This window comes from Zootermopsis nevadensis, unplaced genomic scaffold (assembly GCF_977971745.1).
Source record: "Zootermopsis nevadensis isolate Lab colony 2312 unplaced genomic scaffold, Znev_1.0 Znev_ptg000004l, whole genome shotgun sequence".
Taxonomy (NCBI): Eukaryota; Metazoa; Arthropoda; class Insecta; order Blattodea; family Termopsidae; genus Zootermopsis; species Zootermopsis nevadensis.
Window position 1 is genome coordinate 8,043,445 of NW_028259136.1, and position 11,969 is coordinate 8,055,413.

General features: G+C 37.9%; 2 protein-coding genes across 2 annotated transcripts in view; one reads left to right on the top strand and one right to left on the bottom strand.

Annotated features, from left to right (window-relative positions):
• Position 1: 1 nt before the first annotated feature.
• Cks30A (Cyclin-dependent kinase subunit 30A) lies at positions 2-2,756 on the top strand. The gene is made up of 3 exons (XM_087343078.1): positions 2-194; positions 385-512; positions 922-2,756. The coding sequence occupies exons 1-3, from the start codon at positions 136-138 to the stop codon at positions 981-983; spliced, it is 249 nt and encodes an 82-aa protein (XP_087199204.1). The 5' UTR covers positions 2-135; the 3' UTR covers positions 984-2,756.
• Positions 2,757-2,947: 191 nt separating this feature from the next.
• Positions 2,948-11,969, bottom strand: part of Tsp (Thrombospondin) — a 28,591-nt gene continuing 19,569 nt past the window's right edge. Inside the window, exons 11-23 of the mRNA XM_022082453.2 lie at positions 10,646-10,867; positions 10,001-10,147; positions 9,652-9,756; positions 8,716-8,823; positions 8,211-8,379; positions 7,483-7,660; positions 6,836-7,011; positions 5,743-5,848; positions 5,171-5,292; positions 4,659-4,746; positions 4,380-4,563; positions 3,598-3,835; positions 2,948-3,294 (exon numbers count right to left, since the gene is read on the bottom strand). Of these exons, the coding sequence (XP_021938145.2) occupies positions 3,200-3,294; positions 3,598-3,835; positions 4,380-4,563; positions 4,659-4,746; positions 5,171-5,292; positions 5,743-5,848; positions 6,836-7,011; positions 7,483-7,660; positions 8,211-8,379; positions 8,716-8,823; positions 9,652-9,756; positions 10,001-10,147; positions 10,646-10,867 (1,938 nt within the window). The 3' untranslated portion in view covers positions 2,948-3,199. The remainder of the gene's footprint in view (positions 3,295-3,597; positions 3,836-4,379; positions 4,564-4,658; positions 4,747-5,170; positions 5,293-5,742; positions 5,849-6,835; positions 7,012-7,482; positions 7,661-8,210; positions 8,380-8,715; positions 8,824-9,651; positions 9,757-10,000; positions 10,148-10,645; positions 10,868-11,969) is intronic.

Sequence of the window (11,969 nt, forward strand, 5' to 3'; positions counted from 1 at the left end):
TTTACGATTGGTTGAATTTAAAGTTTAAAAAAGCAGTGGCAAACTCGGATTAACACGAAGATTCTGGAGGTTAACGTTTTAAGTGTGTTCTATTGTGCTCTGATTGATTTTATTATACAAAATTTGTCAAACGTAATGTCGCAAAAAGATATTTATTACTCTTACAAGTACTTTGATGACGAATACGAATATAGGTAAGAGGTTTCTACTTCTTTTTTTTCTTACAGCTGTGTTACCGACTGACTGTTACTTGTTTTAAGCCTAAACCCTAACCTAATATTTGTTAGATTATAAAGTGTATTCTTTTCGAAAAATTAAAAATAGCTGATGTATTTATAATTACTAAACATTATTATGTAGTCATGCTATTTAATTTGCTTCTAGACATGTTGTGTTACCTAAAGAGTTACTAAAACTGGTCCCGAAAACTCATTTAATGTCGGAAACCGAGTGGCGTGGTATCGGAGTTCAGCAGAGTCAAGGTTGGATTCATTATATGATCCATAAACCAGGTGAGAAGATTCAATATAGCTTACATTCACATAACAACATTTTTGTGCTTTTCAGACGCTTGATCTTATGCCCCCCTTATTTACTGCAAATTGTATGACAAGCACATCAGGTGTGGTTGGATCAAAACATTTTTGCCCTGTTTATTTAAGATAATTTTCCAGTATCTGAGTGGAGGCCTGTCATTGGACATGATCCTGAGATAGTTCTGCCTTACAACATATTTAAAATATCCATCATAATGCTATCCTTTCCCTTCAAACTGACTGCTTTGAAAGAGGTATATGATTGTATTGTAAAGATTATATACGGCATTGGGCCACAAAGTTAAGTTTGCACATCTCCTATTAAAAACCTTTACAGTGAGAGATTTTTTCAGACTTTTAAATAAAACACTGATTTCTTTTCTAGAACCACATATCTTGCTGTTCAGAAGGAAGATCACAAATCCACCACCAAAAGATGCCTACTGATACATATATTTTAAACTTAATTGTAAATATGTTCATAGGAAACTAAAGGTGTGGGATAGGTTCATTTTAAAAAGTTACAGACAATTTGTCTAATATTTATATTCTGTAAAACTCTTCAGGGATAGTTCTGTATTACCTAGGAAAGTACTTGTCTGGTTCACTGCACATGGACAAGGTATAAAGCAGGGAACTTTTTAAAATATTTGTGTAATGACAAGTTGATGTTCCTTTAGTTTTAATTCTCATGATAGTTCTGTGATGTTTTATAAAATGTGAAAGTTACACGTAGGGGTGGAAATTCTATCTTCCGTTCAACAGTGCAGACACATTCCAAACATTTCACCACTTTTCCTTGTCTTTGGGTCATTCATTTATCCTCCTTTACCTTATTATTTTCACAGTATCCTCCTCCCATGTCTTCATCTCCATTTGCATCATCTTCTTTGCTTTTTTGTCTCTCTTTCTCCAGCATCTTTACATTTTCCATCCTGTACCTTAAACTTTCAGTATGTTCTCATCATCATTATCTTCCTTTCTGGATATATTCTTAACTGTACCAGCTGTAAATTATCTGTTTTCCTTTTAGTCTATCTAAAATGGTTCCTGTTGCTTGTGTCTGTTAAGTCCAGATATCAGAAAAGAACCGTGTAATTCCTCGACATTGTATTTCAGTCTTTTTGAATCCCATCAATGGTCCACACTGAGGCAGGATTTTTTAGCCCAAGACGATGAATAGTTTATGACAGCTCAGTTGATAAATTTTGATGATAAGTTCCTTATACAAGCGTTAAACCCAAAAACCAGGTTTCGTAACATGAGTATTCTCTCCAATGTCACGTAACTTCAATGAACTGTTATAACGTTGACTGACATATCTTTGGCGCTGGATCTTAACTTTCTGTCAAAATAATTTTCCACTCCTACAAAACCCGATTCATGTTGGGTGTTCATGGTAAATATTTTCACTGAACTTTAAGATAATAAACATTTTCATTTGCTCAACTTGTAAAAACACTGTTTAGCATAAATATAAAAGCGAGAGTTAATTTTTGCATAAAAACACTTTCCCTTGTACTAGATATTCAACATCTCTTAGCACACAATTTTACAAACTTAATTTTTTTTTATAGAATTAGTATTGCAGATCAATTTATTTTAGAGACAATTTTGATTTTAGTAGTTGCATTAATGAATTTAATTAACAGTGTGAATACAGAAATTTTCATGCTAATCAATCTGTCAGCTTGTCCAAATTTCAGCCAAAGAGAACGTTAATATTGTCTTCAGCCGGGAAGATGATAAAGTTGATATATTTTGCCTCAGTCTATGGTTAAAAGTATTGCAAATTCCTACCTACAAATGAGGCTGGAATTAACGTACATTACGTAATTCCCCAGAAAGACTATTTTTATGAATTCAAACGTGATTAACGAGATACGGACAGAGAGGTCAGTGACGAGCATTTGATAAGTGAGTGCTTTGTTCAGAGATGTAACTAGAGAAGCAGAGAAAATTCCTACAAAGAATAAATTGATCTGTGATTAAACAAAATGTAAGATAACTGTTTGAGAGATGTTTACAAGGCGTTCATGCGATGGGACATATTTTTTCAAGAACATCTTGTGCATTTTATATGTTACTTTCAACCAGTGTTCTTTGCTTCTGTTTCGCATTGATGTTATGTATCCACTTCTTGTCCTATCAGTATCACGGCTTGATGTATTCTTTTACAATGAAATAAGATTAGTGTACAATAAAGTCTGTTTTACGTAACTAATATCTTGCATGTACCACACCTCGGATAATGTTAGATCTGGCACGTAAAATTAAGATAAGGAGTCAGCAAATAGTTGTGCCAGTCTGTCAGTACATTACGTGAGGAACAAATAGGTAAGTCGTAGCTATTGAAAGGGGTTATAACTTGACGATCTAGAACATAAAGATTTACATTATAAAATACTGAGACTGTTGTAAAGGATTTATAGAACTAAAACTTACAGGTAATTTGATGTCACATTCTAAACGCAAACAAAACATTACAAAACTAAAGATAAACAATATGATTCAATGAAAAGGTCTGTCTAATCAGTGATTTTTAGTTAAGAAGAGACAGTTACCATAACGAGTTTGTAATTATTGCAGTCCTCAATTCCTGTACATATTTGTTACAGAAATTCTTTGCTATTTACGAGTAACAGCCTCGCTGTTCACCACTACTATGCTTGGGGGTGTGGGGGCCTGCTCAAGTCGATAAATACTTCTGACCGCAGTCGTGGTGGCAGCTCCCAGTAGATTGCCTCTGGCACGTGGTCTGTAAAAAAAAAACATTAAAGAAATTTTAAGTCTCTGATGATGGTTACGAAACAACTCGTGAAAAGATTTGTCCGCAGGTCCGTTTCCAAAACGAACTGGAATTGTCTCATATGGCAAAATAGTAGTACCCGATTATGGAAATCAGTTGTTCAGTACTTTCAAATGTTTCTAACTAATTATCAGTATGTTAATTTCTACGCATTTCTCATATCTCCCATGTGTACTTATGTCCTGACAATCATCCTTGAGTTAATTATGCTGTCGGTATTAGGCGAAGAATACAGATTACAAAACTCCTCACCATTACACCTGTATACCAGGTCCGACCAGATAATCATCTCTTGAGAGAAACAGAATACCCCAAGTCGTCCTCCTCTCAGAGTCGAGTCATAAATATTTCCCGAGTCGGCCACCATGCTCTCGCCCTCAAATATCCTGAGTCGGATCAGTCCAATCTTCGGTCGATGGAGCAGAAGCCACCGGTACGCCACCTTCTCTTTCCAGCCTACATTTCTTGGGTCCTTCCATAACAGTTTCACCTGGTCCAACATACAAATGTACAATGCAGCACGTTTTATGCTTATAAATGAAAATTTATAATTATGATTGTATATCTGTTGGCAGCACCTGAAAGATTAAGCAAATATTACGAAACAAATTTTTTTTCACTACCCTAAAACTTTTTGGAAATTAGGAGAAAAATTTGAAGATGGCTGTCATCTAGGTTGTCGTACCAAGAGGTCTGGCAAAAGTTTACTTACGTTTCAGAGGTGCTTGCTGCCTAAAAGAAATCTACGTGAGCCTCTGCTTTTTACCACGGCAACAAATCTTCCCCATACTTACGGATGCTTAACCCTTTGAAGCTGAAATTCGTCTATATGATTTTTAATAATTCAGCTGGTACCGCAAAGAAAACACAGTACTTTATCATTACAAAGATCAACTGGTTAATGCTATTTAAGGAAATAATCATACATACAAAATTAAGAGTTAGTGACTGTCGAAGGTTACCGCTAAGCTTTCAATCTTAATCAGTAGTCTTTGAGGCATTAGGTACAATAAAGCCTCTGTACTGTTGCTTACCTGGTTCTCAGTGTCACCTGTATGCCACAGTGAGTTACGAAGCATCTGTCCAGGACCAGTGTTTGAATGAACGAGTTTCAACTGAATGCCTGGTTCTGCCACGGCTCGGAATGGGGTCGCCTGCCAGTATGTCTGTGTGTTCTTCTTCCACATGACAGTGTAAAACTTGTGATTGTCCTGATAACTAAGACAAAACAAAGTATCCGTAACTCACCATGTCACATCACAACAACTTTTCGCTTTGTGGCAATCAATATGGTGGTGTATGCAGTGCCTCACCTGAATATAAACCCAACATAATCATCATCTATTTCTGTATCGACAAAGAACGTTCCTTCAAAGTCCACTCCTCCAAACTCAGCATATCCTGTAACAAAATGAATACTGCCTACAGAAGTGTTTCTCAGTGTTTCCTAAAGTGCGGAACACTAAAATACAGAACATTAAATGTTAAAATAATTTATGTAGTTAATTACGAATTATGGTCCACAGAAAAACAGCCTAACAAGTAACAAGGAAGTCACATCACAGTCCTTGCCAAAACTTGGAAGCTGGATCTAAGATGTGGCAGCTCAAGTTCATGTAGCAATGCTACAGTGCACACGAGAGGGAGGAATTTCAGTACTGCCTAAACGTCTGTCATGTTATGCATACACTGAGAACACTTAAACAAAACTTTATGTGCTTCTCTACATGTACCAACTTATATGATTCTTTAAATTGCTCTTGTGCATTAGATAAATACAGTTGACTGTAATTATCTTAATCATTTTTAAACACCCAGTACATACCAACTGCAAGTCCTGGGTCGCTGTTCATTGTCTGAACAATCTCGGCTCCCTTGTTGTATATAACCCAGTTGGGATCAATCTGCGAGTCTCCTTCAGGGTCCAGAACAACAGTCTGGTATGTTCTAACAAACACGCACACAAAATTGATTACTTATAAGATTCGATGCCATAGCTCGGCTGTTAGACGCTGGTAGCGGAGCTGATTGATTAGGTACTGGTTTACATAATTAAACTTTATAAAATGATTAGGCTACATAACATCAAATGGTCGAATGATTTATGGCTGTACGCCATGTCGATATTTGATCGTGGGACCTCACAAATATGAACGAGTGTTAACCACTCGTATGTGACACGTTCACTGCAGAGGTCTGAGTTCAACTTCAGGGTAACTCATATTGGGATTTGTGCATTCGTTTCTCAATGAACTTATGTCCAATGCAGACTTAAGACCTATTTTTCCCCCCCGAGATCAATTAACTTCCTATCTACAATTTCATCTAGAACGATAACATTATAAACAACTACTGTTTCTAATGCACGTTCCTTCTCGACTGACCAACAACACGAACCTGAAGTCTGTAGAGAAGATCTGAGAATTGTTGGGACAGTTGTCCAAGTAATTGGGAACTGTGTCATTATCGAAGTCATACCGGCAGGCATCACCTATCCCATTATCTGAAATAAGTTATTCACACTGTTTTTTCAACCATTCCAACATGACGGTGCACTACCTCAAGACACTAAATCAAGCGTTAACTGTAAAACAGTGCGTATGCACATACAACCAAATTTATTTTATTCATGATAGTTCATTAACGTGTAATATTCGCTGCATTTCACGGAAGGAAAACAGATAAAGACATTTTAAAAATAATAGATGATAAGAATTATTTTAACATTGGAGTCTCAGCTACTGACAGCATTGTTAAATAAACAATGAGACCAAATGATTATCTTGAAATAGTGCAGCAGGTGACAAATATGAATAATTATTAAAAAGAATTAAATTCCAAAATGTTAGAAAAGTGAGAATAAATAAGCAAAAATGGGACACAATAAAACTTAATAATATATTAAACAACAAATATCAACGCCAATGTCAAGATCACATTCGTAAGACGGCACAACACAACGAGATGACAAAATCGGGCTGACGAAGATATTGCTGGTATTATGCATCACACTTGTGAACTATTGTTAAATGTGAATTCAAAATATTTCATGACATTCCGGCTTTACTTCAGAAACACTGCGTTACACTCGCTGATACCCTGAATAACATTTGTGACTCAGAACCACATGCCAAAGGTCATAACTGATTATGGTCTTGTGTGTTTTGATGCTGTATAATCTTGTATATGGTTACCAACCTTTCGGAGGACCGTATCACCTCCATCTACTGGATACCCTGAAGATCACAAACCATATATTTACTGCCGTGGAAAAAGACCTAAAACCTGACCGCAGGTATCGGATCTCTGATGGAATGTAGACAGTCATAAGTCTATCATACAAAGTTTAATAGAAAACAGTCGTGTACTCTGAATGCTATTACCGTAGACAAGCAGATGCAATGAAACTGACACAGGTTTTTCAAAACACGCCTCAAAGTCTCACAAGCATCAAAATTGAAAAACTCCCAATTTATGCCATGACACTCACTGTTAGAGTCCTCCTGGTGTGGGTTGTATACGAGGGGACAGTTGTCCAATTCGTTCGTGATTCCATCGTTGTCCTTGTCCTTGTCACACTCGTCTCCTCGCCCATCACCGTCTGTGTCCAGCTGGTCACTATTGGCAATGTTAGGACAGTTGTCTTTACCATCTTGCACACCATCACTGCAAAAGAAGAACCACAATTTTAGCGCCATAAAACAATCCAGTCTTCGGTAAAGTCAGATCATCAAGAACCTTCCAGTAAATCAGTAACATTTCAATATGGACTTAATGTATTATGAAAGAAAAATTAGGAACGAACGTATGATGCCTAATTTTTCTTTAGTTTTTAAATTCATAAGGATATGGCAGGAGGAATTATAAATTTCACATTCCTACATTCGACCGTTCATTAGTTGCTGCCGTCAAATAGAAAGTTGTGCGTAAGTATAAATTTAACGCGACTGTCATGTTTCTTTATTTTACGTTCGACAAAAGGATGACCAAAGGTACAGTCCGTCTGAACAAGACTAGGAGGATTACATGAGGATACTACATTACACTATATTTTTCAGAAATGCCATCTTAAAAAAAATTCACAGGTCCACCAGCACAGAGAACTACTTTCTGTTTCACGGTGGTTAACCAACTCACCTGTCCCTGTCAATGTTACTGTCACACGCGTCTCCTACAAGATCGTTGTCAGAATCGACCTGGTTTGGATTGGGGATGCGGGGACAGTTGTCACACATGTCTCCAAGGCCATCTCCGTCAGAATCTCGCTGATCTGGATTCTTCTTCTTGGGGCAGTTGTCCAAATGATTAGGAATTCCTGCGCAGCAAGACGTTGTTTTACTGACCTGACGAGCCTCTTTTTCCGATTCAGCGCTGCTAACTTATATCAGGAACTGCTACCAATAAACTCCGATGATCACATTGAGAGCGGGTACAATTAAAAAATGCTCGTTACAGTCAGTTCAGAATAATTTACCTTCCTTTGTCCTACATATACACTGAGGATTACATAGTTATAAATCTATAAATGTATGTATCTTATCTATCAGCGTAAAAGACGAAGTAAGAGAAGAAAGGAGAAAACTGCACCACAAGAAGCTTCATAATTTATACCAATCATTCAGTATTTTTTAAGTGATAACATCAAAACAGGCAGATGTTACGTAACCGTGAATTGATCTAAAACAGAAGTTAAGGAAACTGGTTCTATGACTGAACTGGATTGAACTAGTTCAGGGTGAGGCATGATGGTGGGATTTTCATGATGAGAATACTAGACGCAAAAGAAGAAATTGAAAGATTCAACACCTGTCCACTGCTGAAGAAGAAAAGTAGAAAGGCTCCGTACGACGGCGTTAGTTACGTACCATCATCATCCATGTCGTTGTCACAAGCGTCTCCCACGCCATCCTTATCGACATCTTCCTGGTCAAAGTTGGGGATGGTCGGACAGTTGTCACAGGCGTCTCCCTGCCTATCGGCTCCATCCTGGTCTGTATCTGATTGGTCAGGGTTTGCGACCAAGGGGCAGTTGTCCTTTCGAAAAATATACAAATATATTTTGGGGTGAATGCAAAACAAGTGACTGGCCCATGTCAAGGCCACCTACCTGCATCACCAACACCCAACGATCCTGTGACAAAGCTGTCTCCATGAGCTTATATTTGTAGAAGCATGACATATTAAACTGTACGCACTCTCAGAGGAGAGCTAATTATTCACATTTTCTACATAATAATTCCCATCATACAAACAGCAATTCCTTCGTTGAAGCCTGCAAGCAGCTGGACAGTTCACAAATAAGAGAAGCGCAGTGCAAATAAGAAGAGGACAACCTTATATTAACAGCAAAGTCTACTGCACATTACTTACAGGACTGTTGGATATTCCGTCGTTGTCGGCATCTGGGTCACAGATGTCTCCGACGCCATCCCTGTCGGCATCCTCCTGACCCGAGTTTGGTATCCCGACACAATTGTCCTGGAATCGACACAAAGCACAACTTCATTATAATCAACCTCTCTTCTCACCATTTCAATTGCTATCAACAAAGGTACAAGAAGATGGCGTACACAAGGAATCAGAGATGTTTCAGTGTGCGGATGGAGAAAATCAATATGGCTGCATCTCTTGATTAACTGCAACATACAAAGTAGGGGATTTATAAACTGAGTAGTCTCTCTCCTCAAAGCCACGCCAATTTATGAACCTAAACGACAAAATCGTAATCATGCCATTTGAGGTTAGGATAACACAAATCATCTCGCAGTAGGCGGCGCTGCCATCAACACAATAAAAAATTGTCAGTGGAACCACGGTTCCGGAGAATTACACGTAAATACGTCTTTACGGAAAGGAAGTTTATATATTGGATTTATTCTAAATATTTCCTTTATACATGCTTTACAATTGAGTAAAGTTTGATTAAGACATTGCTTATTCAACTTGAATTAGTTACGCTTAAGATGGGTCTGTGGTAGCTGAATGTAATGTAATGTAAGGTAATGTAATGAAATGTTTCCTAGGTAACAACAATTCTGAGTAAACAAATGACGTTTCCAAGGTAACATAACAATGCAGTTACACTTTTTCCTTTCACTTTTTCGTTCCACTTTTTGCCGAATGACACTGACCCTAAAATATAGACGTATTTACGTCAAAATAAATCAATTATGACAGGAATGAATCCCACCAACCTTCCAAACTATTAAAGACTGAGATGTATAAAACGATAATTTAGCAACAGTATGGGTGTGAAACATGGTATTTTACCTGGAGGGAATAACATAAATGGTTCTTTGCCCTTACCTTCCTGCACTTGGCGTCAGCGCAACCCAAGTCATAGTCCGGCCAGCTGTCCAAGTCCCGATCGGGCCCACAAACCTGGCCGTCTCCTGCCCAGCCAATCTTACACTGTACAGACAGACACAAAACAAACACCTGTTAAAAATCATGGGAAGTATGCAGTTTCCAGATGTGTTTGTTCTGATTTTGTTTCTATATTCAGCTTCACGTTCATCACAGCAGATACAAATCTAGCTATGCATCACGGCTGACACGCAGTCCAGGTGGCCGTGCATTTAACATTTAAAACGCGTGGTAAATGTAATGTTTTACAGAATGTCTGTGGAATGTACTCGAAATTTCCGAACCTTACCTCACAGGAATAGCGTGGACCCTTGAGGACGCAGTGGGCGTTGCTATCACAGCGTGTACCATCGGGACAGAGCCCTGGGGAGTCGTGACATCCCATCGACTGGTTCCCGATATAACCCGTCTGGCACTCCCCACACAAATAGGAGCCCTGCAGATAAACACTTCTGTTGGAACATACAAATTACATGGACGGCTGGTATGCGGGTTATTTAATAAAGTTGCGTAAACTGCACAGATTATTAAGTGTCTAATTACATGCGAGGATGATAATGCATATTGAAACAAATGGGGAGCAGTTATAATCCATTCGAGAGTACTATTCCGGAAGGACTGTCTGAAATTATGAAACACAACATGACGGTCAGGGTTACAACTGAGGCTTCTACTGGGAACCTCCAGAAACACTACAAGTGAGTAAAATTCCACATGAATTGGATCAATCGCAGGAGTGATTAATGAATCGTATAACCTACAACACGACATATTTAAATTTTAAAACAGGACAATACAGTCTCAGAATATGACAGGCAAAGAAGAAAAGAAATTGTATGTTTACTTCACTTGTACACTTGACCTCCCTGACACAGGCATATTTCAGAGCCTGATGTACGTAACTTTTAACATATTTAAATGTAGGAGGGCAAACCTCAACATTATTGCAGATGGAGTTCTGGGCACAGCCTCCGTTTCTGCCATCATTACACTCGTCAATATCGTAACACTGCTGCCTCTTACGGTACGCCTCCTCCAGACCGATCCCTTCCACTCCGACACTGCCTGTGTATCCAGGGGGGCACGGGTCACAACGGAACCCAGGGTTCAGGTTCGTGCATCTAACCCGTGGGTCACATGGTTCTGCTAGATCACACTGCAAAGTAAAAAATATTGGTTTCATTAATAGCCACAAGTGCTCTGGTCAGTTCCTACACTATTTTACTTCTACTGACAGAAAACTGATGTATAGATTAAAGAAGTTCACAAGGCATTACCGCAACCACAATCTATCTAAGAAACACGAAGACTGCTGAAAGCAAAAATAGCTTGTGAAAAGAAATTTACTTTTAAGTCAAGAGTAAGATTTAACCTAAGCAACTTACCTGAGGATATAAAATTTAAATATACAGCTTCCCAACTGAACTATTTAAATATTACAAGTTTCAAGGTTCCTGACCTACGGAAAGAAATGAGTGAATAAGAATGGAAAAATGATCACACCAACAGCCACATAACATGTTCTGACATCGTGAATTTTGTACAGCTTGTTCGTAAAACATCGGGAAACTGAAAGCACCATTAGGAGAGGTTTGAACCTCCACAGAAACCAGAGGGTCAAGCAATACGGCACACATAAACTTTAAAACATGCAACGAAGGTCTGGCAATGAACCCAGAGTTGATCCCACTCTATATTTCAAACCAATCACTGCAAGACAAACCTAATTCACTGACCGAAAGTAACAAAACTGTACTTCGAAGACTAGTCCGATTAAGGTATGAACCGGCCTTTCATATAATGGAAGAAATGTTGGATATCACAATGGTTATACATATATTTCATTATATTATAGAGACGTATTTACGTCAGATTCTCTGGAACTGTGGTTCCACTGTCAACTTTTTAAATTTCCTTCAGTGCATTCTGTTAGAGGTACGTTTATTCGAACATAATTCTTCATTAAGATAGTCTTCTAGTGAATAGTAACATCCCTTGATAAGAAAGTCCTTCAATTCCTTCTTAAACTGATTGTTATTTCCTATTTGTTTTAATATAGTAGGCAGTTTGTTATAGAAGAAACAACCTGCTATTGACAGTTTACTATTATAAAGTTCTAACTTATGTACATATTTATGATAGTCATTATTAATTCTTGTGTTATATGTACGTAATTGTTTACAGTGCAGACACTTTTCTTTTGCATATAAAATGGTTTCTTGAATGTATGAGTATACTGTTAATATCTTTAAATGCCT

Coding starts and splice junctions, on each gene's coding strand:
- Cks30A (XM_087343078.1), top strand. CDS start 136: ATGTCGCAAAAAGATATTTATTACTCTTACAAGTACTTTGATGACGAA. Junction 195..384: donor GATGACGAATACGAATATAG/GTAAGAGGTTTC, acceptor ATTTGCTTCTAG/ACATGTTGTGTTACCTAAAG. Junction 513..921: donor TTATATGATCCATAAACCAG/GTGAGAAGATTC, acceptor TTTCTTTTCTAG/AACCACATATCTTGCTGTTC.